The 24,039-nt window shown below is 36.9% G+C and overlaps 1 protein-coding gene across 1 annotated transcript; it reads left to right on the forward strand.

Moving 5' to 3' along the window:
• LOC142163790 (uncharacterized) lies at positions 1-17,829 on the forward strand. The gene is made up of 5 exons (XM_075220929.1): positions 1-1,615; positions 1,693-1,871; positions 1,944-2,787; positions 15,646-16,408; positions 17,806-17,829. Exons 2-5 carry the CDS (start codon positions 1,799-1,801, stop codon positions 17,827-17,829), a joined length of 1,704 nt encoding a protein of 567 aa, XP_075077030.1. The 5' UTR covers positions 1-1,615; positions 1,693-1,798.
• Positions 17,830-24,039: the final 6,210 nt, after the last annotated feature.

Below are 24,039 nucleotides of genomic sequence, written 5' to 3' on the forward strand. Positions count from 1 at the left end.
TTGAACCTCTGATACACACAGAAGCACATTACCTGTAGCCAAACACTTTTAGATACCTTTTATAGCAGGGAAGAAGAGAGAGAAGAAAATGGCCAGTGGAGCAGCTGAAATGATGCTACAGTGTGTCTTTGATGGAAGCTTGTCAATGTCAGACATGGATATTGAGAGACGGCCTTACCATAAAAACTGCAGTTGTGCATTGCACAAACAGAAGGGAAAACAACCAAGCGGTTGTTTCCACAGTAGGAACATATCCCCCAAAAGGCTAAAACAGAAAGATATGACACTGTCAATAGCAGCTTCCAAATTCTCTTCTCCGTCTTCTTCTTGCAATAAATCATCAGTCAGGTATGTACAGCACACAACTCCGACTTAGCAAATAGTTGATAGATGTTCAAAAATATAGTCAGAAACATAAGCATTTCCTAGTTCAGATCCTTTTGGCAGTACTCTGAAAAGAGCAACTCTACAATGGATTGAGTATACTGCTTTTCTTCTATTCATCTTCTGTACCCTCAGGTAAGTTCAGGTATATCTCAGTATCCTCTTCTTACTTGCTGGAAACTTCCAAAAAAAAGGAAAATGCAAGAGTCTTTCCTCTTCAGGATTTATTATGAGCAAATGCTCCATGCATTTTTCTACTTTCTTTCCAGGTTTTAACATATTACAAAAGAACAAACCTCAGATTGATAGCAGACATTCACAAAATAAAATCTATTCAAACTCTCAAGCTACATAGTCCTAGGGATTAACTATGATCTGCCTTTTGTTGTTATCCTGTCATCGAAACAACTTTCAACAAATTTCCTTTCAAGCCCGTGCACCTGAAAGTATATTACAGGCCATAATTGACTGGATAGTAGCCAGTTGATCACCTAACAATGAAACAACAGTTTAGCTGTGAGGGTGAATATTTATTTTCCTTAATGTAAATACTGACAATGCAACATTTGGATCCACAAAATTGATCACAGTGTACAAGTTGTTGAGTTTCTTTTTAACATAGAAAGGTATTAAAAAGAGGGTGAATGGAAAATGGAGGGAAATGAAAATTTTGAGTAAAATTTTAAGTTTCCCTCTCCTTTTAATGAGACATTGTCCCTCATTGGTAGAGGAAAAGGAGTTTGGTGGGTTTATATACAAATGCACTTCATGTAGCTCTTAAAGAGTTAGGAAGAAGGCAAGTCTCGCGTCGTCGTCGTCGCTCGCTTGGCTTCGGCTACGGCTACGGCTACGGCTATGGATTCTGGATTTGGATTCAGGAAACTAAAACCTTTGTGGTTTTTGTGTACTCCCATTTGGAGAGTAAAGCCTTTGTGGCGTTTTGTTGGAGATTAAAATCTACGTTTGTTTGTGTCATTTTTTTCCAAAAAAAAAGGCGAATGACAACGGAAATCAAGCTGTTCCGATGGTGACTACCAACGCATCGACAAGTCGAACACCGGCTTTAGCACCGACAGAAAAACTCGGAAAATTTTCCGGGATTGATTTCAAGCGCTGGCAGCAGAAGATATTCTTCTACCTGACTACGTTATGTCTACAGAAGTTCATCAAGGAAGATGTCCTTGATCTGCCAGATGAAACTCCAGAGAATGAAAGCTTTCTCGTGATTGAGGTGTGGAAGCATTCTGATTTTTTGTGCAAAAATTATATTCTTAGCGGACTGGATGATAATCTGTATAATGTATACAGTGGCGTGGAGACATCAAAAGAATTGTGGAATGCGCTTGAAAAGAAATACAAAACTGAAGATGTCGGGTTGAAGAAATTCGTCGCTGCAAAATTTTTGGACTACAAAATGGTAGATAGCAAGTCTGTTATTACCCAAGTCCAGGAATTGCAAGTAATTATTCATGATCTACTTGCTGAAGGTATATTTCAAAAGAATACTGATGTTGAAAGTAAAATTTTTAGTAATTTTACTAACGGAATTTTCATTGAAGGTCTTGTCATCAATGAAGCATTCCAAGTAGCAGCAATAATTGAGAAGTTGCCTCCATTGTGGAAGAACTTCAAAAATTATTTGAAACACAAACGAAAGGAGATGTCCCTTGAAGATCTCATTGTTCGATTAAGAATCGAAGAAGACAATAAAACTGTTGAAAAGAGAGGCCATGGAAATTCAACAATAATGGGAGCAAATATTGTTGAAGATAACAAAAAGAGAAAGAAGGTTTCTGGTCCGAAATATAACCCAAGCAAGAAGCGGTTCAGTGGAAACTGCTACAACTATGGGAAAACCGGACACAAATCTACGGAGTGTCGTGCTCGGAAGAAAGACAAGAAAAGGGGTCAAGCAAACATGGTAGAAAAGCATGATGATGTTGATGACTTGTGTGTCATGCTTTCTGAATGCAACCTGGTAGGAAATCCTAAGGAGTGGTGGATTGATTCTGGAGCCACTCGTCATGTTTGTGATGTGAGGGAAGCATTTTCTACCTATGCTTCTGCTGGACTCGAAGAGACGCTTTCTATGGGAAATGTTGTTACAACAAAAATTGAAGGATATGGGAAGATATTTCTCAAGATGACTTCTGGCAAGGTCATGACTTTGAACAACGTCCTTCATGTTCCCGAGATTAGGAAGAATTTAGTCTCTACTGAACTTCTTGTTAAGAATGGTTTTAAATGTGTTTTGGTTTTCGATAAGGTTGTAATAAGTAAGAATGAAATATTTGTAGGAAATGGTTACCACACTGAGGGCCTTTTCAAGCTGAATGTAATGGTTATTGAAAATAATAATAAAGTTTCAACTTCGTCTTACTTACTTGAGTCAAATGAATTATGGCATATACGTTTGGGTCATATTAATTATAAAACCTTGCGAAAAATGATTAATTTAGAAGTATTGCCTAAGTTTGAATGTGACAAATCAAAATGTCAAGTATGTGTGGAATCTAAGTATGTTAAGCATCCTTATAAGTCAGTTGAAAAGAATTCAAATCCCTTTAGACTTAATTCACACAGATATTTATGACATGAAGTCAATACCATCTCGCGGTGGAAAGAAGTATTTCATAACTTTTATTGACGATAGTACTCGATATTGCTATGTTTACTTACTTAATAGTAAAGATGAAGCAATAGATGCATTCAAGCAATACAAAAATGAAGTTGAAATGCAACTTAACAAGAAAATCAAAATGATAAGAAGTGATAGAGGTGGTGAATATGAATCTCCTTTTGAACAAATATGTTTAGAATATGGAATTATTCATCAAACAATAGCCCCTTACATGCCCCAATCTAATGGAATTACAGAAAGAAAGAATCGTTTATTAAAGGAGATGATGAACGCATTATTGATAAGTTCTGGTTTGCCACAGAACTTGTGGGGGGAAGCCGTTCTTACGGCTAGCCGAATACTAAATCGAGTACCCCATAGCAAAACACAATCCATTCCATATGAAAAATGGAAAGGAAGGAAGCCCAACTTGAATTATTTTAAAGAGTGGGGGTGTTTGGCAAAAGTGCAAGTTCCTAAACCCAAAAGGGTAAAAATAGGACCGAAAACCGTTGATTGTGTTTTCATAGGATATGCGACTAATAGTAAAGCATATCGATTTCTGGTTCATAAATCAGAAAATTCCCGACATTCATAACAATACTATTATAGAATCAGATAATGTTGAGTTCTTTGAAAATATATATCCGTATAAAAAGGAATGTGAGTTGTTTGGTGAAGGATCTAAACGACCTGGGGAAGAAACAAAGCAAAATACATTTTATCAGGAGGATCCAAGACGTAGTAAACGTCAAAGAACGTCTACTTCATTTGGACCAGATTTTGTGACTTTCTTATTGGAAAATGAGCCTCAAACATTTAAAGAAGCTATGTCTTCTTCGGAATCATTGTTCTGGAAAGAGACAGTCAATAGTGAAATAGAATCTATATTGAACAACCATACATGAGAATTAGTTGATCTTCCTCCTGGAAATAAACCTTTGGGGTGTAAATGGATTTTTAAAAGAAAAATGAAAGATGATGACACTATTGATAAATTTAAAGCAAGACTTGTTGTCAAAGGGTATAGAAAACGAGAAGGTCTTGACTACTTTGATACATATTCTCCAGTGACGAGAATTACGTCCATACAAATGCTAGTAGCTTTAGCTGCAGTTTATGGTCTTGAAATTCATCAAATGAGCGTAAAGACAGCCTTCTTAAATGGAGATTTGGAGGAAGAAATTTACATGGAACAATCTGAAGGGTTTGTAGTTCCAAGTAAAAAAAAGAAGGTATGTAGACTTGTTAAGTCCCTCTACGGACTAAAACAAGCACCCAAATAATGGCATGCGAAATTTGACCAAACAATGTTTTCAAATGATTTTAAGATAAATGAATGTGATAAATGTGTATACATTAAAAATGTTCCAAATCACATAGTCATTGTTTGCCTATATGTGGATGATATGCTGATAATGAGTAATGACATTGCCAACATAAATGCAACTAAACGTATGCTAACTAGCAAGTTTGATATGAAGGACTTGGGAGTTGCAGATTTAATTATGGGGATTAAAATCCAAAAGACTCCTCAAGGTCTGACATTGTCACAATCTCATTATATTAAGACAGTACTTGAAAAATTCAAGCACTTAGGCTTTAAAGTTGCAAAGACTCCAATTGACGTGAATCTTGCATTAGCAAAGAACAAAGGCCAAAGCATATCACAATTGGATTATGCTCGTGTGTTGGGATGCTTAATGTACATCATGAATTGTACACGACCAGATATATCTTGTGCTATAAGTAAACTGAGTCGATACACGAGCAATCCAGGTCAATCTCATTGGATGGCAATGAAACGAGTTTTGGGATATTTAGAACATACCCAAAACTTTGATTTGCACTACAGTAAATATCCTGCGGTGATTGAAGGATATTGTGATGCAAATTGGATCACTGGTTCAACTGATTCAAAGTCCACAAGTGTATATGTATTCACTATTGGTGGAGGAGGGGTATCTTGGAAGTTATCCAAACAAACATGTATTGCTCGCTCTACAATGGAGGCTGAGTTCATAGCCTTAGATAAAGCCAGTGAAGAAGCTAAATGGCTCCGGAATTCCTTGGAAGACATTCCATTTTGGCCCAAACCGTTGGCACCAATATGCATACATTGTGATAGCCAAGCAGCAATTGGAAGGGCTGGGAGCGTTATATTAACGGTAAATCTCGTCATATACGACGAAGACATAAAACCATTAGGCAACTACTCTCTAGAGGAATTATCACGATTGACTATGTAAGGTCAAGTGATAATGTGTTGGATCCACTTACATAAGGCCTAACTAAAGAGGTAGTTGAGAAATCATCGAGGGGAATGAGACTATGGCCGAGAACAAGTCATTGTGGCGGTAACTCTACCTAGAAGACTAGAGATCCCAAGATCTAGGTTCAAGGAGATCAAACAAAGTCATTAATGACGGTTCAACATTGTCAACAAAAAATTTGGTCCATTCTCGTGATGAGACAATGTTCAGTACCAAGGATAAAGCATTAAGGCTTTTTAATGATTTCTAAATTTGATACATGGTATATCAAATAGTGTATCTACGGGATGATACGTTTAGGAATCACCTATGTAAGTGTGAAGTGTTAGCCGCTTCAAGGAGAATTTTGCAAGGCCAATTCTATACGCACTTATGAAACCAGGCAGTGTTCATGGTTGAAACGAACACAACAATGAGAACCAAAGACGGTTAAGGGATTGATTGTGTAACTTATGGTTGTCTAGGTATACACTAAAGTTCGACGGTTCAAAGATATCAAATCTACCGATTGACCGAGTATATCCGACATAAGTTCACTACGGAAAGTTCAAAGGGAAACCTACTTATCCAGATGCAATTAATCCTTGCTTGCAAATCACATAAGTTTTTCATGCATACTTCCATGATATAGCCATTCCCCATTCATGTGGAGGATTGTGAGTTTCTTTTTAATATAGAAAGGTTTTAAAAGAGGGTGAATGAGAAATGGAGGGAAATAAAAATTTTGAGTAAAATTTTAAGTTTCCCACTCTTTTTAACGAGACATTGTCCCTCATTGGTAGAGGAAAAAGAGTTTGGTGGGTTTATATACAAATGCACTTCATATAGCTCTTAAAGAGTTAGGAAGAAGGCAAGCCTCGCGCCATCATCGTCGCTCGCTTGCTCGGCTTGGCTTCGGCTACGGCTACGGCTTCGGCTTCGGATTCGGATTCGGATTTGGTCAAATGATTGATTGATTAATTTTTTGGATCAAATTTATTTGTTAATAGTAAATATTAACGTAATAATATCCGTGTTTGTAACGGATATGTTCCAATCCGTGGATTTGTTCCAGTAGGCTAATGCGTCTCCCACCATTGCCAAATGCTTGCTCCATAATAGCAAGTGATTGCTCCATTAGTTAGCAGTCTGGTGCTCCGTCCACCATGGCTAAGTGCTCCACTAAATGAGTGGCAGCGGGTCCGTGTTTAGCAGCTAACTGCACTATAAATAGATGGTGCAAGCAGCTTGTTGAAGACACACAGAAAGAACTCAACATCGGCTATAAATTGCATTCCTTCCTCTCAGAATTTCCATTCGACTTCTGAGTTCTCCTCCCTTGTTCTGCATTGTTTTAAACTACAAACAAAGCATCCGTAAGTGTGATTTGCTGCCGAACTTTGTGTTCGCTGAAACACTGGGGTTTGAAGTACCGCTGCACCAGTGTGTAATTCGTTCTATCCTGGGAGGAAATAATCCATAACCTTGGGTACTAGGAGGGGATTAAATTCCTTAAGGAAACACTGTGAATTCAGTGGGCTCGAATTAATTTCTGTTTTATTTATATTTACGTTTATAAGCTAACGTTCTAATTTCCAGAATCATTATTTACAAATACAGGCAGAATAACACAAGTTTGATACCAAAACTAGTTTTTGTTCACTAACAGAGTTGTACACTGCTTCTGAAGTTTGCTAATTAAATTCACCATAACATCTTGATTTTCACTTTCCTTTTTTTTTGTTTTATTACTCCCTCCAGTTCAAAATAAGTCATTTGCACGTCCCTTAAGAAAATACTAACTCCTATAAAGGAAAAAAAAAGGTAATTTGACTAAACTACCCTTAATTAAAATGTCCATATATTTAGATGCCTTGAATATATTTTAAATGCCTAGACCAAATCATAAGTGAACCAAACTCGGAATCTGTAAATAAACGTGGAATGGTAAAATTTTGAATGACACTCAAACTTCAAATAACCAACTGTTGAAACTATTTAACGATATCATAGAAAATTGAAGTAATTTAAAAGACTTCTAGGGATATGTAAATAAGGGGAATTCTGGAAAAATAAGGTTAATTCTTCCTTTAAGTGGACACTTATTTTGAACCAAAAAAAAAAAGGATTAAGTGGACACTCTTTTTGAACCGGAGGAGTATTCTGTATCTTTCCCTTTTGCTAATGGGTATAATTTGCTAAACTGATGAAAGGATAAAACTGAGTCCAACTTTTCTTTCTTCTCTCCTATTAGGCTCCAAGTCCTCAAAATTAGTGCAATGGTTTGTTATTTCCACTTCTCATCCTCAGTCTCTCACTTCTGTTCCTCCACCAAACCAACTACATTGTCTGGGGAGAACATTCTCGGCATCTTCATAGTTCTCCTTCTTCTTTAGGTCATTTCTTGCCCACTAGTTTCTCTTTAATCTAGCATTTCTGCTTGTTCAACACAAATGGTAAAATAATGCACCATGTTATAACCTTTAGACTATAAAACCAAGGTCATTCAATAATGTCAAGGGAGAAAAATGTCCGAATGGCCTACTTTTATGTCTATTTTTGTACTTACCTTGCTTCACAAATATAAAGAAGGCAAAATACATAAGTTGTCACCCGAATTATGACCCAAATTCCTGTTACACACTTTCTAGGAACGAATATTACTTTACACACCCAATCTTTCTAAAGTGTATCTAAGACACACCACTTTTTTCTTAACCAGTTTTTCAGAATATGTGCAATATCACGCACCAATCAAATAGTGACACATGTCATTTAAAAAATAAAATAATTAAAATTATAATTATACCCCTCATCTTCCTCATCTAAACTACCATGGCCGTCTTCCTCCTCTCTCACCATCAAACACCATAGCTTCTTCCTCCACCTTTTACTTAATAGCAAAGCCACCATTAACTAACAAAAATCACCAAAAAAACACACCCAAAACTCCATCTTTTCTGCTGAAATTGAATCAAAATTTTTGAGCTCAGATCCAATTTCATTTCACTTCTGTAAAAGTTCGACCGCCATTAACTGTCATCACCACAAGTCAACTATTTAAAAAATCATCCATTAATAAAATTAAAGAATGTGCAAAATCTTGAGCTAAGCTTTAATGGTTGGAAAATATTTCGAAAAATTCTCGCTTCCTGAAAACTTGACTTCGTCATGGGTAAAGCTCAAGTTAAGCTTCTCTACAACGAGAACAGATATAAGAAATCGTGGTATATCTATTTGAGAAGAAGGAGATCGGGTGGTGGAGCTCAAGGAGTAGCTATGACAGAATTTTTAAAAAGGAAGAAGATGACTCAATTTAAAATTTTAAAAAACTAAAAAAAAATTGACATCTGACACAAAATTCTTCTGTTCACGCGACTCATTTGTTGGGAAAAACACGCACTATCCACGTGGGCAAAGCAGTGTATATTAGATACACTTTAGAAAGGTTGGGTGTGTAAAGTAATATTCTTTCCTAGAAAGTGTGTAACACGGATTTGGGTCATTGTTCGGGGGGTAACTTATGTATTTTGCCATTAATTAACCCTAATAATTATTACAAGCCTTTCTCACACCATATGAAGGGCAGCTTTGGCATAACTGGTAAAGTTGTTGTCATGTGACCAGAAGATCACGAGTTCGAGCGCGGGGTCCGGCCCTTCCCCTGACCCCGCGCATAGCGGGAGCTTAGTGCACTTTGTTGTCCTTTCTCACACCATCTGTCACCATCATCTGTCCAAAATTTCATTTCATCGATTTCTCCATCTTCAGAAAGGCTCGGAACAACAATTAAGACCTTTTCTCCACATGCAAATCACAATAAAGACTTTTACTAATCCGCACAACTCTCCTGGAAATCATCTCTAAATTCTCTTCTTATTTCGTCCAGTCTTCGTGCCGGCAGGATCCATGTTTTCCAGTCAAGTGGACTGTAAGTACAGGTCATTGTCTTGTTTATAAAATAGTCACACAAAAAAAGTTTTATTTCCAATACGATTTTCTTCGTACTTAAATGCTTATCATCCTCTCATACACTGGTTCATCCCTAAAATAAACTTACTAATTATATTAGATGGGCTTTCATTGTACCAGACCTCAGTTCATAATTATCTTTTCCCGCTCCATTCATGGATGCATACAACGTTGGAACTAAAAAGATCGATTTCCTGAAAATTAAGCAGGTTAGACTCTATCTTAAGGCAAAGTTCACCAAATAGATAAAACTAGAGACGTAACACAAGACAAATTCGTGAAATACAATTTTGAATAAAAGATGGACAAAGAGCACCTTGCCTTTAAATTAAAAATTGTGATCTCTCATTTATTTAGAACAGAGAGTAAAAAATAGGTGGAGAAAAAACATAAAGAGACCACCCTGTTGTCAGAACCATAGAAAAGCTATTGAGCAGGCCAAAAGCTTCCTTGTGAAATAGACTACATTAAAATATATAAGCAGCATTCCATGTAAGAAATTCACATTATCTCAGAATCTTATTGCACACCAGACACTGTGCAACGAGTACTTACTAAGAATTTCACCCTTACCTTCAGGGTTTTTCGTAATCCATATGATACCTTGCGGTAATAGCATAAACATGAGTATAAGATTTTGAGCAGCAGAAATATGTCAGTGACAATCTGTAAGAAGTCAAAGAGAGTGTTAGTTCATTAAAAAGACAAATCCTAGATGGATTAGTCTTTGTAATTCCAAGAGTTCTGCATCCCCGCATGACAGTAACCAGATGTATGCTGCGGTTTGAAAATAGGAAAGCTAATCCAATAGTTAATCAGTTATATACTTGACATGACACTTGAACACTGAATCTTGTTATAAACATAAAAAGCATCAGCAGCTTGCGAACAAAAGAATGAATTGATGCCACTTCAACTCATACTTAAAGACAAGTTGATCCGGAGAAAGCCATGCAAACTGCTGTTCCTATAGGATTCTTAGGTTAAATGGAACAGAAGAGAAACAAAGAGATCTCCTCCTTCTAAGTATTTTTGATTATTGACGCATCAAGTTTCAGGAATATAAAAAAAAGGGCAGCCCGGTGCACTAAGCTCCCGACTATGCGCGGGGTCCGGGGAAGGGCCGGATCATAAGTGTCTATTGTACGCAATCTTATACTACAATTCCGCAAGAGGCTCTTTTCACGGCTCGAACCCATGACTTCCTTGCCGCATGACAACAACTTTACCAGTTACGTCAAGGCTCATCTTCAAGTTTCAGGAATATAAGATTTCCTAAAAAGAAACTGAAGTCGTTTAGTTCAGCAAGATTCTTTTGGAATTAAAGAGATCAAAGAGAACTACCAAAGTGCCAATAGGAGCAACAAATAAGATACTTCACTGTCTTTCAAGGAAGCATACATCAAATGACTTGGAGATAAATAGAAGCCCACACCACCATATTACAGCTAAGCAATGCACGATTTGAGATGTTATGCACCAAAGCTTGCTTTCAACAGAGAAAAATGCTATATTCCAAAAGGCAATCTTGGAATTGTCATTCCTAGTTACTAGTAGCTGATACAAATAATCAAACAAGAAGACATGGGGAAGAAACTTCAGAAGCTCAATAGCTTGAGAAGGGAAAGAACTGCTCAGGGAATATGACATTCCGAGAATTCAGCTCAAGAGGAAGAGATTATATCATGATCCAAAGGAAGTTGTATACTCACTGACTAAAGTGTAACTGTTTGTACAAAGGATTTATAGAAGACAGCATGAGAGTCCCAATGAGATAACTGCTTCACATGGCATGTAACTAACCAAGACTTTATAACTTCTCTTACCAACTAACTAAACTAACAACTTCTCAAATACTCCAATTCTAGCGCATTTTCACTTGTTGTATCTTAGCTTTCAAGATTTGTTTGTATCAATGCCCATCGGTTCAAAGCACCCTTTTCCTCAAGGGTATGAAAACGGTGAATTATCTCTTCCCGGATCAAATGAAATTCGTGATAAATCAGATGGAAATTTTTGATGAACAAGATGATCACACCCTAGACTCTGCCATATCACCAACCATGTCTTCATAATTTGCTGCCATAATTCTGTATATGCCCCAAGAAGTAACTGTTATGTCAATTCTATAACCAAGCATGTCTTAATTTCTAGCAATGTCAATGTTCACCATTGGCTTAACTAACTTGATGTAAGATTCACAGTTAACAGTCAAAATATGTTCAATGTTGATATTATTTTGTTTCTTGGCCTTACTACAAAAGGCACTGAGCTTCCATTCTTAACTAGCAGGACTATTCACCTCACCAGAGAGAGCTACGAAAGCCTTTTTTAATCTCCATTTCATGTTATTCATCAAGTTCCATTGATTGTTGTTAACCACTTCTATGAAATATTTCAACTTCAAATGATTCACAATCTTCTAACTCCTCTTTCTCTGGCTTTTCTTCCATTGCAACAACAACAAACCCAGTGAGCTCCCACAAGTGGAGTCTAGGGAGGGTAATATGTATGCAGATCTTACCCCTACCCTGAGTAGACAGAGAGGTTGTTTCCGATAGACCCTCAGCTAGAGAGTAGACGAAGGAATTCTTATCACAAAGAGTGCTTTTTAATTCAGCCATGCTATAACTTGTAAAGGAAGCATTTAACCTACTTCACCAATGTGAAATCCATTCGCACCACATTCGTATGCCTGTCCCAAGCTACTGACCGCAAACAATTTGTTTATTCTGCCAAAAAGGTGCAGTTCCTTCAACTGACTAACTCATCTTTCAAAGTGAAGGGGCAATAGACTGGAATAATAGAAACAACTGATGGCATCCTTCCCCTTGATATCACCCTTGTCTTCAAGAGTGGAATATGGAGAAAACAATCAATAATTGATGGCTTCAATTGGGCAGCAATGCTACAGTTCACAAGGTACATAAATTGGTCGTACATTCTCATCGTCAACCTTATTGCTTTCTTGTTCCAATAACATCAAGTTTCCAGTGATAGAAAACAATCAATCCACACTTTTTTTTATAACCTAGAAATCCCCGAGAGGGTTCGAACCTATGACATGAGTCAAACCCACACATCACATGTTGTGCTATTACCACTATGACCAAAGCCTTGGGGGCCATCAATCCACACTTTTTTTTATAACCTAGAAATCCCCGAGAGGCTTCGAACCCTTGGCATGAGTCAAACCCACACAATCACGCATTGCGCTATTACCACTATGAACAAAGCCTTGGGGGCCATCATACCACGCTTTTGCTCTTTGTTCTGCAATTAATTTTGGTCTTTCTATGTTATTACTGTTAGGGATATAGTATATATGCCCTAGATCCAATATCATATTTGATGATTTGAACATATTTTGTGAACATTATTTGATATGAAATATATATGGCACCTGATATTCTTTTATCATAGTTATTAATTAATTATTTGATTAATTTGATAAGGTCCTTGATTAAATTTTGAGATTTGTCATCGTGATAGAGATCATGATAATGAGAGCAAAGTCTCTTATAATTTAATCTAAATTTGTTCTTGATCGTAGGATTATTAACTTGGAATTAGTAATCCGGTTAGATCAATATTTATGTGATCGTCTTTATGGGATAAAGATTAGTTGATCTCATTAACTAAATCACATAAATAGATGATGCATATAAAGATATGATCATTGAACCGACTCATTGGATAAATCCTAGTGGTTAGAATTACCATAAACTGTCAATAGTATATTCTCTTGAAGAATGTGATGTAAGAGTTTCCTTTGACCTGAGATCGTCATAGTAATTGACAAGTTATTTATTGTGCTTTGATACCAGACACATATGGCCCTAGGGCGATAGTTGAAAGGATATTGGGTACGATTAAATACTTGTAGAATTAGTGATGGATCAAGATGGAATCTATCAACTCTTGGTAATGAGTTTAAGCTCCATGTTGTCATGAATTATAAATGACCAAATTAAGACCTTGGCCAAGGCAATAGAATGAAAGAAGAAATGAGTTTCTTAGGTCATTCAATGGTCGATTATATTTGACATGAACACATAGTTGGTCGCCTATTAGGATTTGACAGTTGAACCATATCCTAGGGTGATCCAGAGCTATAAGGACAGAATGAATTACTACATTATTCTTCTACTGGTTCTTGAGAGTAAATTGTATACTTCATACTATCCGGTCGTTAAGGAGTGTTGCTAGACGCCACCCTTGATTAGTATATTGATGTGATCAATTTACTACCGGTTTAGTATTGAACTTATGGGGTCGCACACTTACGAGTGCTCTGATCTTTGCTAAAGGATTAATTAACTTATTATTTGATAATTAAATTAAGGAATTTAATTTAATTAGTCAAATAGATTTAGTTATTAGTCCAAATGAAATATTATTATATTCTTTGCTAACACTGAGGATATAATTAATGTTGGGAACAAATTGAAGTTTCTATTTGGAATAAAAATTAAATTATATCTCTTGGTTGAAAATATATGTGATATATATAACAAATATTTATTTATATAAAATATTAATGGAAGTCTTTGATTGAATCCAATTTCGAATTGGATTAGCAAAGTAAACGTCCAGAAAAGGAATCGCCGACAACGTGATATCCTTTTAAGAATGAGATGTCATTTTCTATAGTAAAATACCATCAAGGATTTTAGAATCCAAATTGGATTGAATATGCAAAGTCTAATTTTTCGGCAACCACAATCCCATTTGAATGGGATTCGTTTTTTTTTTTTTTGGAAAGAAAAGTCCAATTTAGAATTGGACAACATCTTCACGTCGGCTATCAAATTCAAAGAATGAGATTAGTAGTTTATGTATAAGGTCAAAAGGATTTGTTGGCTGCTTAGTCCTATTATGAATAGGATTTGTATTTTACAATATAAAATTATAAGAATCCAATTTTGATTTTTGATCCTCAACGGTCTTCACGTGTTTCTTAACATAAATTAATAATTTGGTGCTTGAGTGTGTGTATATATATATATATATATATATATATATATATATATATATATATATATATATATATATATATATATATATATATATATATCGTACTTCACCCAAAAAAAAGGTGAACAAGTGATATAATTTTTAAGAAGCCACAAAAACCAAGAAATATTCTTGACAAGAAAACTTAGTTTCTTGATCTTTCTATTTTAGTTGAAGTTTTTTGAGAAAAATTTCAACAAAATATTTCGTTTAATTTGTTCGCGGTTTTCATTGATCAAAGAATTGATAGCAAGGATCGGTCTCGGTGTGGATACGCATAGAGTCTTCGCACTATCGAAGAAATTTTGAAACGAGACACTCTTTACCAGGTACGTCTTAGATCCGATCTTTGACATGTAAATAAATTTTAAACACGAAAAGATCTTCCTAGGATTGTTATTGTCTTCCGCTGCGTGTTACGAACGCCTATATGCAATCCTTCAGTGGTATCAGAGCCGTGGTTTATTGTATCTAAAATTTATTTACGAAATATTTTAATATTATATTTGAAGAGTTCAAATCATAATACATGTGTTTTATGCAATAGTCAAATCATTTGAATGTTGCTATTATTTTATTGTGGATAAATTATGCATTCATATAACTATTGAGATAGTTTATAACTTGAATTTGAAATTTTGTATTAGATACAATGTGAATCTATAATAGGTTACATGATTCTATGGTTATTTTTAATTGTTATTAGTTCATGAGATGTTAATTAATAACAATATTCTAGCATGAATTCTTTTATGTAATATATATAAGATAAATATGTTAGAGGATGTTGAATTTCGTTTTTATGTCATGTGCTTGTTCATTACATAATTTTGAATTATTTATTACATGTGATGTAAATTAATTTAGGACTAAGCATGTAGACAACTTGAACTAAATTCACATGCTATAAAAGATTTGATCTTCATGTTATTAAAAATTATTTTAGTAACAATTCTCTCTTACTAAAAATTTGAGTTCTTGAATAATAAAATATAAGATATTTTATTATAGAGCTATCCATCAAAGTAAATAATTTTACTTACTTCTTGTTTATAAGGAGCGTCCTGACAACCAGGAGACTTATAGTTCGAGAATATGTTAAAATTATTTATTTGCATTAGATGTATGAATTGAAAGAATTATTCAATTTTACACTAGATGCCTGGACTACCCGGGGGAGTATAAAATTTAATAAGTTCTTTGCTATCATGATGGTTGAACTCAACTATGCCAATAGGATCGACCTGACTACCAGGGGACTATTTGACATAGAACTATTTAAGGAAATTGTATGGGGATACAATTGGTAAGAGTAACCACCAAGATTTATCAGAAATACTTGGAAGAATGTCTTACTACCAAATGCATCATTCTCGCTTCTATGAATTCTGAACTACAAAGGAAACATCAGGATATGGATCCAACTGCAATCATTGAACATCTTAAGAAGATGTTTGGTACACAAAGCAGGATAGCTAGATACCAGCTATCTAAGGCTTTATTTGGATCCAAATTGACTAGAAACTCTCCAGTTGGACCCTATGTCAATCGTATGATTGATCTTATTGAAGAACTTGAGAAGTTGGGGTGCAAACTGGGTAAAGAGCTTTCTCAAGATTTGATCTTGCAGTCACTATCGGAATCCTTTTCACAATTTGTTATTAATTTTAATATGAATAAAATGGATTGTGATCTTCATGAGATGCTCAACATGCTGATTGATTATGAGAATCAACTTGCATCTGAGAAGAAGAAAGGAACCGTCATGTTGGTTGGAAACTCTTCTAAGAAGAAGGGTAAGAGTAAAATTAAACCCAAGAAGAAACCTATTGCGCCTAAGGGTGGTGTGACCAAACCCAAAGGCAAAAGAGGCAAAGCCGACCAATCTGACGCTGAGTGTTTCCACTGTAAGAAGATAGGACATTGGAAGAGAAACTGCCCGGAGTATCCTGCAACTCTAAATGATAAGAAACAAGGTAAGGCTCAACTGAAAAATGATTCTAAAGTTTCTTTAACTACTACTGATGTTTCATTGTGGGTATTAGATACTGGCAGTGGTTATAACATCTGCAATATGTTGCAGGGGTTCCAAATAAGTAGAAGGTTGAAGAAAGGAGAAATTAATCTACAAGTTGGAAATGGTGCAACAGTTGCGGCCATAGCTGTAGGATCAATTTCTTTAATAATGCCTACGGGCAATGTACTTATGTTGGATGATTGTTATTACGTTCCTAAATTTGTTTCGAACATAATTTCAGCTTCTATGTTAGATAAACGTGGTTTTCACATAAATATAGGCAATGGTATTTGCTCTATTTATTATGGTGATAATTTATATGTGAATGGCTATCTCCAACATGATGTTTATGTCTTACCTAATGTGAATGCTAATTCAATTATGCATGTTTCAAGTCTTAAGAGAAAAAGAGATGATCAAGTAAATCATACATACCTTTGGCATTGTAGGCTTAGTCATATTGGAGAGAAAAGAATTAACAAGTCGTACAAGGAAGGGTACCTTGACAAATATGATTTTGAATCATATCCAACTTGTGAATCTTGTCTCAAAGGAAAAATGACCAAATCTCCATTTACTGGAAGTGGAGAAAGAGCTACTGAATTATTGGGACTAATTCATACAGATGTTTGTGAGCCCATGAAAATTCAAGCTAGAGGTGGATATTCTTACTTCATCACTTTCACTGATGATATGTTAAGATATGGATTTGTGTATCTTATGAAACACAAGTCTGAATCTTTTGAAATGTTCAAAAGGTTCCGTAGTGAAGTTGAGAAGCAAACTGGTAAAAGTATCAAAATACTAAGGTCTGATAGAGGAGGAGAATATCTTAGTGAAGATTTTACCAGATATCTCAAAGAGAATGGGATTCTCTCACAGTGGACACCTCCAGGAATACCACAACACAATGGTGTGTCTGAAAGGAGAAATTGAACCTTATTATATATAGTGAGATTTATGATGGGGTTCACTGATCTTCCAATACATTTATGGGTATATGCTTTGGAGCAGCAACATAATTACTTAATAAAGTTCCCACTAAGTCAGTCTCTACAACACCATATGAGATAAGCCTATCCTTAAACATATTAAAGTTTGGGGTTGTCCAGCTTATGTTAAGAGACTCCTGTCTGATAAACTTGACGCAAGATCTGATAAATGTAGGTTCATTGGGTACTCCAAGGAAACAATGGGATATTATTTCTATCACCCTTCTGACCATAAAGTGTTTGTGGCCAGAGGAGCAACCTTTTTGGAAAGGGAATTTCTTTTAGAAGGAAATTATAATGGAGAAATAGAACTTGATAAAGTTCAAGAAACTAATGAATCAACACAATGTAAAGATCATGAGACCCAAGTTGAAGAACCTTTATTGAATGTTTTGAAATTGCCAAGGAAGTTGCCATTTTCAACGGTTGAAGTTCAATGTAATGACTTGACCGGTCGTTTTGAGCTTTTGCACTTTGATCGCCAGTTCTCGGGCATGACTTACCTCGTGTGGTGTATTATGACTTATGTAAATCGTTGGTGTTGGGTTTTAGGTTAATCAGAATGAATTTGGATGAACAGTTCTTAGTTGAAGCTTGAAATTTGAAAGGTTTGACCAAGATTTGACTTGTTTGTATTTGATCTCGGATTTGAATTTTTATGGTTTAGTTAGCTCCGTTACGTGATTTGGGACTTAGGAGCGTGATCGGAATGCATTTTGGAAGTCCGTGGAAGGTTTAGGCTTGAATTGGCGAAATTGAGATTTCGGCGTTTTCCGGTTGATAGGCGATATTTTGATATAGGGGTCGGAATAGAATTCCTGAAGTTGCAGTAGCTTCATTATGTCATTTGGGATGTGTGTGCAAAAGTTCAGGTCATTCGGACGAGGTTTGATAGACTGTTTGATTGAATTTGGAATTTGGAAGTTTTGGAATTCTTAGGCTTGAATCCGAGGGTGATTCGATATTTTAATGTTGTTTTCAGCAATCCGAAGGCTGGAACAAGTTTAAATGATGTCATGGGGTGTGTTAGCATATTTGGTCGGGGTCCCATGAGGCTCGGATATATTTTGGAAGAGTTTTTGGAAGATTTTGCCGTTTCGAGCATAAGCATGTAATGATCCAAAGGTCCATTTTTAGTTCTACAGATCGAAATTTGATTTCGAGAATTCCGAAATTTTGATAATTAATTATAGGACTGATCTGGAAAGTTTGGTCTAATTTCATCAAGTCGCGTTTGGGTTTTTGACACGAAACATGAGTTAATTATTTAACAAGTGAAATGGGTATTGAACTGAGCAAATGAGCTCCGAATTGAGTTTTGACTGAAGGGATATGTTCGTATTATTATTTGTGACTTATAGGAATAAGAATCATCGAATTCCGAGTTTGTATGATGGAGTTAGAGCCTTGTTAGTGAAAAGAAAAGCTGCTGCAATTTTCTGGGCAGTTTCTGCATTTTCGCACGTGTGAACAGTAACCGCACCTACATGAACAGTATCCGTGTACAGTACCATGTACAGTAAACATGAATAGTATCCGTGTACAGTACCAATGTACAGTAAATATGAACAGTACCTTGTATACAATACCCGTGAACAGTAAAATGCGTGAACAGTAACCACGGAAATTCTGGATAGAATGTTGAGTTCTGAAAATCCATTTTCCATTTTTACTAAATTAGAGCTCGGGGAGAGGCAATTTTCGGGAGATTTTCAGAGAAAACAACGGGGTAAGTGTTCTTAACTTAATTTTGGTTAGATTACCCGAATCTATTACTAGTTTTGGCATTTAATTGGTGATTTTAGTTGGGAAAATCTTGAAAACCCTCTTGGTTTAATTTGAAGATTTGAGGGTCGAGTTGATGTCGGATTTTAGTAAAATTGGCATGGTTGGACTCGTGGTTGGATGAGGTTTCATATTCCGTAAGTTTTGTCGGGTTCTGAGACGTGGGCCCCACGGGCGAATTTTGAGTGCAATTTCGGATTTTTAATGGAAAATGTAGAATTTCATATGGAATTAATTCCTATAATTTTTATTAACTAAATCGAATTATTGTGGCTAGATTCGATGCATTCGGAGGTCGATTTGAGAGACAAAGGTATCGCGAGCTAGAGGATTAGCCGGTTCGAGGTGAGTAATGATTGTAAATGATGTCCTGAGAGTTTGAAACCCTGGATTGCACATCGTAGTGCTATATTGAGGTGAGACACGCGCTGGATGATGAGCGTGGGGTCTTTTACTACCGAGGATTGTAACTTGGTTCGTCCTGATTGATGATTTTACCGCATATTTGATTGAAACTTATTTGTAATCATCATGATTTGGGTTGATTGTCATACTTGGGCTTCGTGCCAATTATTTGAATCCTTGGAAATTTTTATCAGTATTTCCTCACTGTTTTGATTTATATTTAAACTCAGTCATGTTGATAATTATTGTTTTACAAACTCAGCCGTTTTTATGCAGATTTGAAAACTCAAATGATATTTCTAAAAGGTATTTTGGGCTGAGAGCTACTATTTTACAAATGCCCAAGGGGCATATGATGATTTCCGGACTGAGTGAGGCCGAGGGCCATATGTGAGGATATGCTGAGTGATATGAGGCCGAGGGCCTGAGATACTATTTATGCCACGATGTGGCTTGAGTGATGTGAGACCGAGTGATATGAGGCCGAGGGCCTGAGATACTTTATATGCCACGCGGTGGCTTGAGTGATGTGAGGATATGTTGAGTGATGATGCCACGAGGTGGCTTGATATAGCGCTTGGGCCGTAAGGGGCCCCTCTGGAGTCTACACACCCACAGTGAGCGCGGGTACCCATTGTTCTGAGTGATTGATACTATGCCCGAGGGGCTGATATGAGTGATTGTGAGGTAGCTCGAGGGGCTGATACTATTCTGAGAGTGAGCCCGAGGGGCTGTTACTGTTTGATATTGAGCCCGAGGGGTTGTTACTATTCTGATATTGAGCCTGAGGGGCTGGCACTGTTCTGATATTGAGCTCGAGGGGCTGGTTCTGTTGATATTATGCCCGAGGGGCGGTTTGTTGTACATGTTTTTCCCGAGGGACTATTTACATTTCTATCATTTTTATTACTCACTTGTAAATTACTTGTTTTACTTGTTGGAAAAAAAGGAATTTTCACTTGATTTCTAACTGCTTTACTGTTTAAAGTGATTTTACTACTTCAGTATGGAATACCTTGTGTTTTTGCGTGATTTCTTGCCTTCAGTCTTTATTTATTATTATTACTCACTGAGTCGGAGTACTCATATTACTCCCTGCACCTTGTGTGCAGATTCAGGTATGTTTTGGCTGATCGGAGGTAGAGTCATCAGGGTTTAGCAAGGTAGCTGCCGGCATTCGCAGCACTGCTTTTCTCTCTCTTTATTTCATTTGTCTGTATTTGTACACTCCAGGCTTTTAGTTGTATTTATACCCTAGTAGATGCTTGTGACTTGTGACACACCGGTTAGGGCTGTGTCGGGTTGTGCTTCCGTTAATTATATCATTAAATCATGTTTAACTATTTTTGAAAAGGTGATATGGGTTTGTTGGCTGGCCTTGTCTTCACGAGAGGCGCCATTATGACCAGAGCAGGGTTTGGGTCGTGACAAGTTGGTATCAGAGCCTAGGTTACATAGGTCTCAAGAGTCATGAGCAGGTTTAGTAGAGGCTCGCGGTTCGGTATAGAGACGTCTGTATTTATCCTCGAGAGGCTGCAGAACCTTTAGGAAAACTTCACATTCTTGAATTCTTATCGTGCGTCCTTTGATTTAGCTTGAAATGTAACTCTTTGAATTCCTTCCACGCGTTTGTATGTACGCATGAGCGCTCAGTATCAAATGTGCCTTGATGGCTTGTGATTCCCCGATAGAGGGGCGAGATGTGATCTCTATGAGTTTGATGTTGGGCCAGTCTGGAGGACTTGAGGCCGAATATTTGCCTATGGCTTGAGCATCGAGGTGCTGATTGTGTGAGCAAGTATTTTTGAACTTATATGTTCGGTAGTGTCCCTATTAGTGGGAGTGATGGCTGGATAACTATGTGAAGAGTATGTTAGTACTGCGAGATGTATCCATCTTGATTTGAGGTATAGCCCCGAGTTATGGGTGTGCAAAGAGTGTTTTCATGTGTCCTAGTTGGGAGTGGAGTAAATTTCATGTTGCGGTATGAGTTCAGACTCAGGAAGACTAAGTGATTGCGTAATGGTTATGACGGTAGAAGGTATACATAAATGTTAGTTTAAGGCGAAGAAGGTGGGTCATCTCATGCGAAGTGTTCTGAGGTTGTACGATCCTTATGTGTCTGTTAGATTTGCGAGTGAAGGATATGTGTTGCTACTTAAATTGGGTTGGTTAGTGATGTAGACACCTGATTTTTGACCCTCCCCGAAAATTTTCACATTTTTAGCGTGAATATGTGAAATCGGGTCTAATATAGCTATTTTCGCGATTTTGCTTTATGTCGTTGCAAAAAGAAAAATTACAAAAAATATATATAAATTTTTAGTTTATGTATTTCTCATAAACTTGAAAAATACAAAAATTGTACTTTATTTTGGTACTTTATATAAATTCGAAAATTACAATAAAAATATAATTCTATTAATGTTTTGTGGTCATTTTAATTTTGGAAAAAATACAAAAATATTGCTTTATATTTTGTCTTTATTAAAAAACGAAAATTACAAAAAATAGTTTTATTAATATTTTATAGCTATTTTAATCTTGGAAAATATTAAAAAAAGAAAAATATATAGTTTCGTTTTAAATATTAGTCTTATTTTTGGTAGTTATTAGTTAAGCAACGTCGTGTTCCTATTTCTCTGGTCCGGGCAAAAGAATAATATTCGGGTTCAAACTACCCGGTTTTAGGCCTAATTTCGGACCTAGCCCATAATAATTTGAGTCCACCACACGTGAGGGGACACGCGTGGGGAACACGGACGGAACACCGTACACGGGGAACCCCACCACGCGTGGGGGACACAAGTCTCGAACTCCACCACGCGTGGGGCTCATTTTCTTGGCAGAAGCTTACAAATGCACGGGCAAAGCTAAAAGAGAGCGGGACTTGGAAATTTTTAAGAACGGATACACTGTTGATCTTCTTCTTCACAAAGAAGAAGAACCAAACAACCCTAACCACCTGCTTCCATCTCCGTCAAACCACCCAAACAACCACCCCTTCTGCCTCCTCCATCACCACTGTCAACAAACCACCATTGTTACCCAAACCAGTCCGGCAGCAGCATCGTCAACCCGTCAGCAGCCCTCACCCCGTCGTAACTAAAACCAGTCGCGACAATAACGACCATCGCCTTCCTCCTCCTTGAATCCGCCATTGTTGCCGTTACTAGCTCAGTCCTCGACCACTGCCCCGACGACACTGCTGTTCATCGTCACTGACCCTCCGCCAACGTCCAAACACCACGTCCAAACCCACCACGACCACCGTCGCCCAGCTCCCTTCATCCCGTCACCTTCCCAACTGACCAAACAGTCCCCCAGCTATTGCCGTTACCAGCTAGGCCACCAGCTCCCCGCCACCCGCGAAACCTCCCCAGTTCGACAGCTCCACGCACAGCCCGAACGAAAACCAGCCATTTCACCATTTCCAGTCGAACGAGTAGCTATCGCTGCGTGTCAAGCAGTCGTTGCTGCGTTTCCGGGCAGCTATTGGTTGCCGCGATTCTGCCTTGCCGAGGTTTCGTCATTGTTTTCCTCGTTTAGTGAGGTCAGGTTCGAAGTTCCGTCGGGGGCGCTATTTGTCGTTCTAGGTTTGTCGAGGTTCGAAGGTTAGTGTTCTTCGTCCTTTGTTTCATTTCGTTTGATTCGCATATTATGGTTTAAGATGAATGTCAACAATGCAATTTTTGTCGTTTTTGTTAAAAATGTTCATCTTATGATTAGTTACTGCATATGCTTAAAGTAAATGTGAGAACATATTGTGAACTTAAGTTTTTTTTACGAGAATGTCTACTTCTATGCATATATTTGTGTTTATTAAGGGAACAATTTGACATCCAGTGATTTGTTGCGAACATATGTGCTCGCATATATTATGTACTCTCGTTGTAATAGGTATGTGAACGTCTGAATGAAAAATCATGACTACTAGCGTTTAAACCTTATTTCTCATTTGTTAGTAATAGAAGTTGGGTTTAATAACAATAACAATACGTTAGCAAAGTTAGGACTAATAGGAACCTTATTAAAATTCTTAGAATTCGGGACAGGCCGCTTAGCGAATTTCACGGCCTTTCCCAAAATAACAATACGCTAGTTGCTTTAAGCACGTATTTAATAATGTTACCTTCTTAACTCGGGTGCACATTTATGTGACCCAAATCCGAGTCTCAACGGAGTCAAAATGTGTTTCTAATCACGGGTACATTGATTGTGACGTGGTCTGAGATGCATTTCCATGACGTTGCAAATTCTTTTAAAAAAAATAATAATAATAAAATGAGGCGAGCCTCGCCAAATAAAATGGACAAATTGCGGGGCCCTCACAAAATATATGTATTAAATACTTAGATTCTGGTTTGGGCCGTTTAGCAAATTTCACGGCCCTACCCCAAAATAATAATGCGCTAGTTGCTTTAGGCGCGACTTTAATAATGATATCTCCCTAAATTCGGGTGCACATTTATGTGACCCAAATCTAAATCTCAACCGAGTCGAGATATGTCAATAACCACGGGTGCATTGATGTAACGTGGTTCGAGATATGTTTTCACGACGTTGCAAGTCCTATAAAAATAACAGTGAATGATA

The sequence above is a fragment of the Nicotiana tabacum genome, chromosome 9 (genome assembly GCF_000715075.1).
Source record: "Nicotiana tabacum cultivar K326 chromosome 9, ASM71507v2, whole genome shotgun sequence".
Classification (NCBI taxonomy): Eukaryota; Viridiplantae; Streptophyta; class Magnoliopsida; order Solanales; family Solanaceae; genus Nicotiana; species Nicotiana tabacum.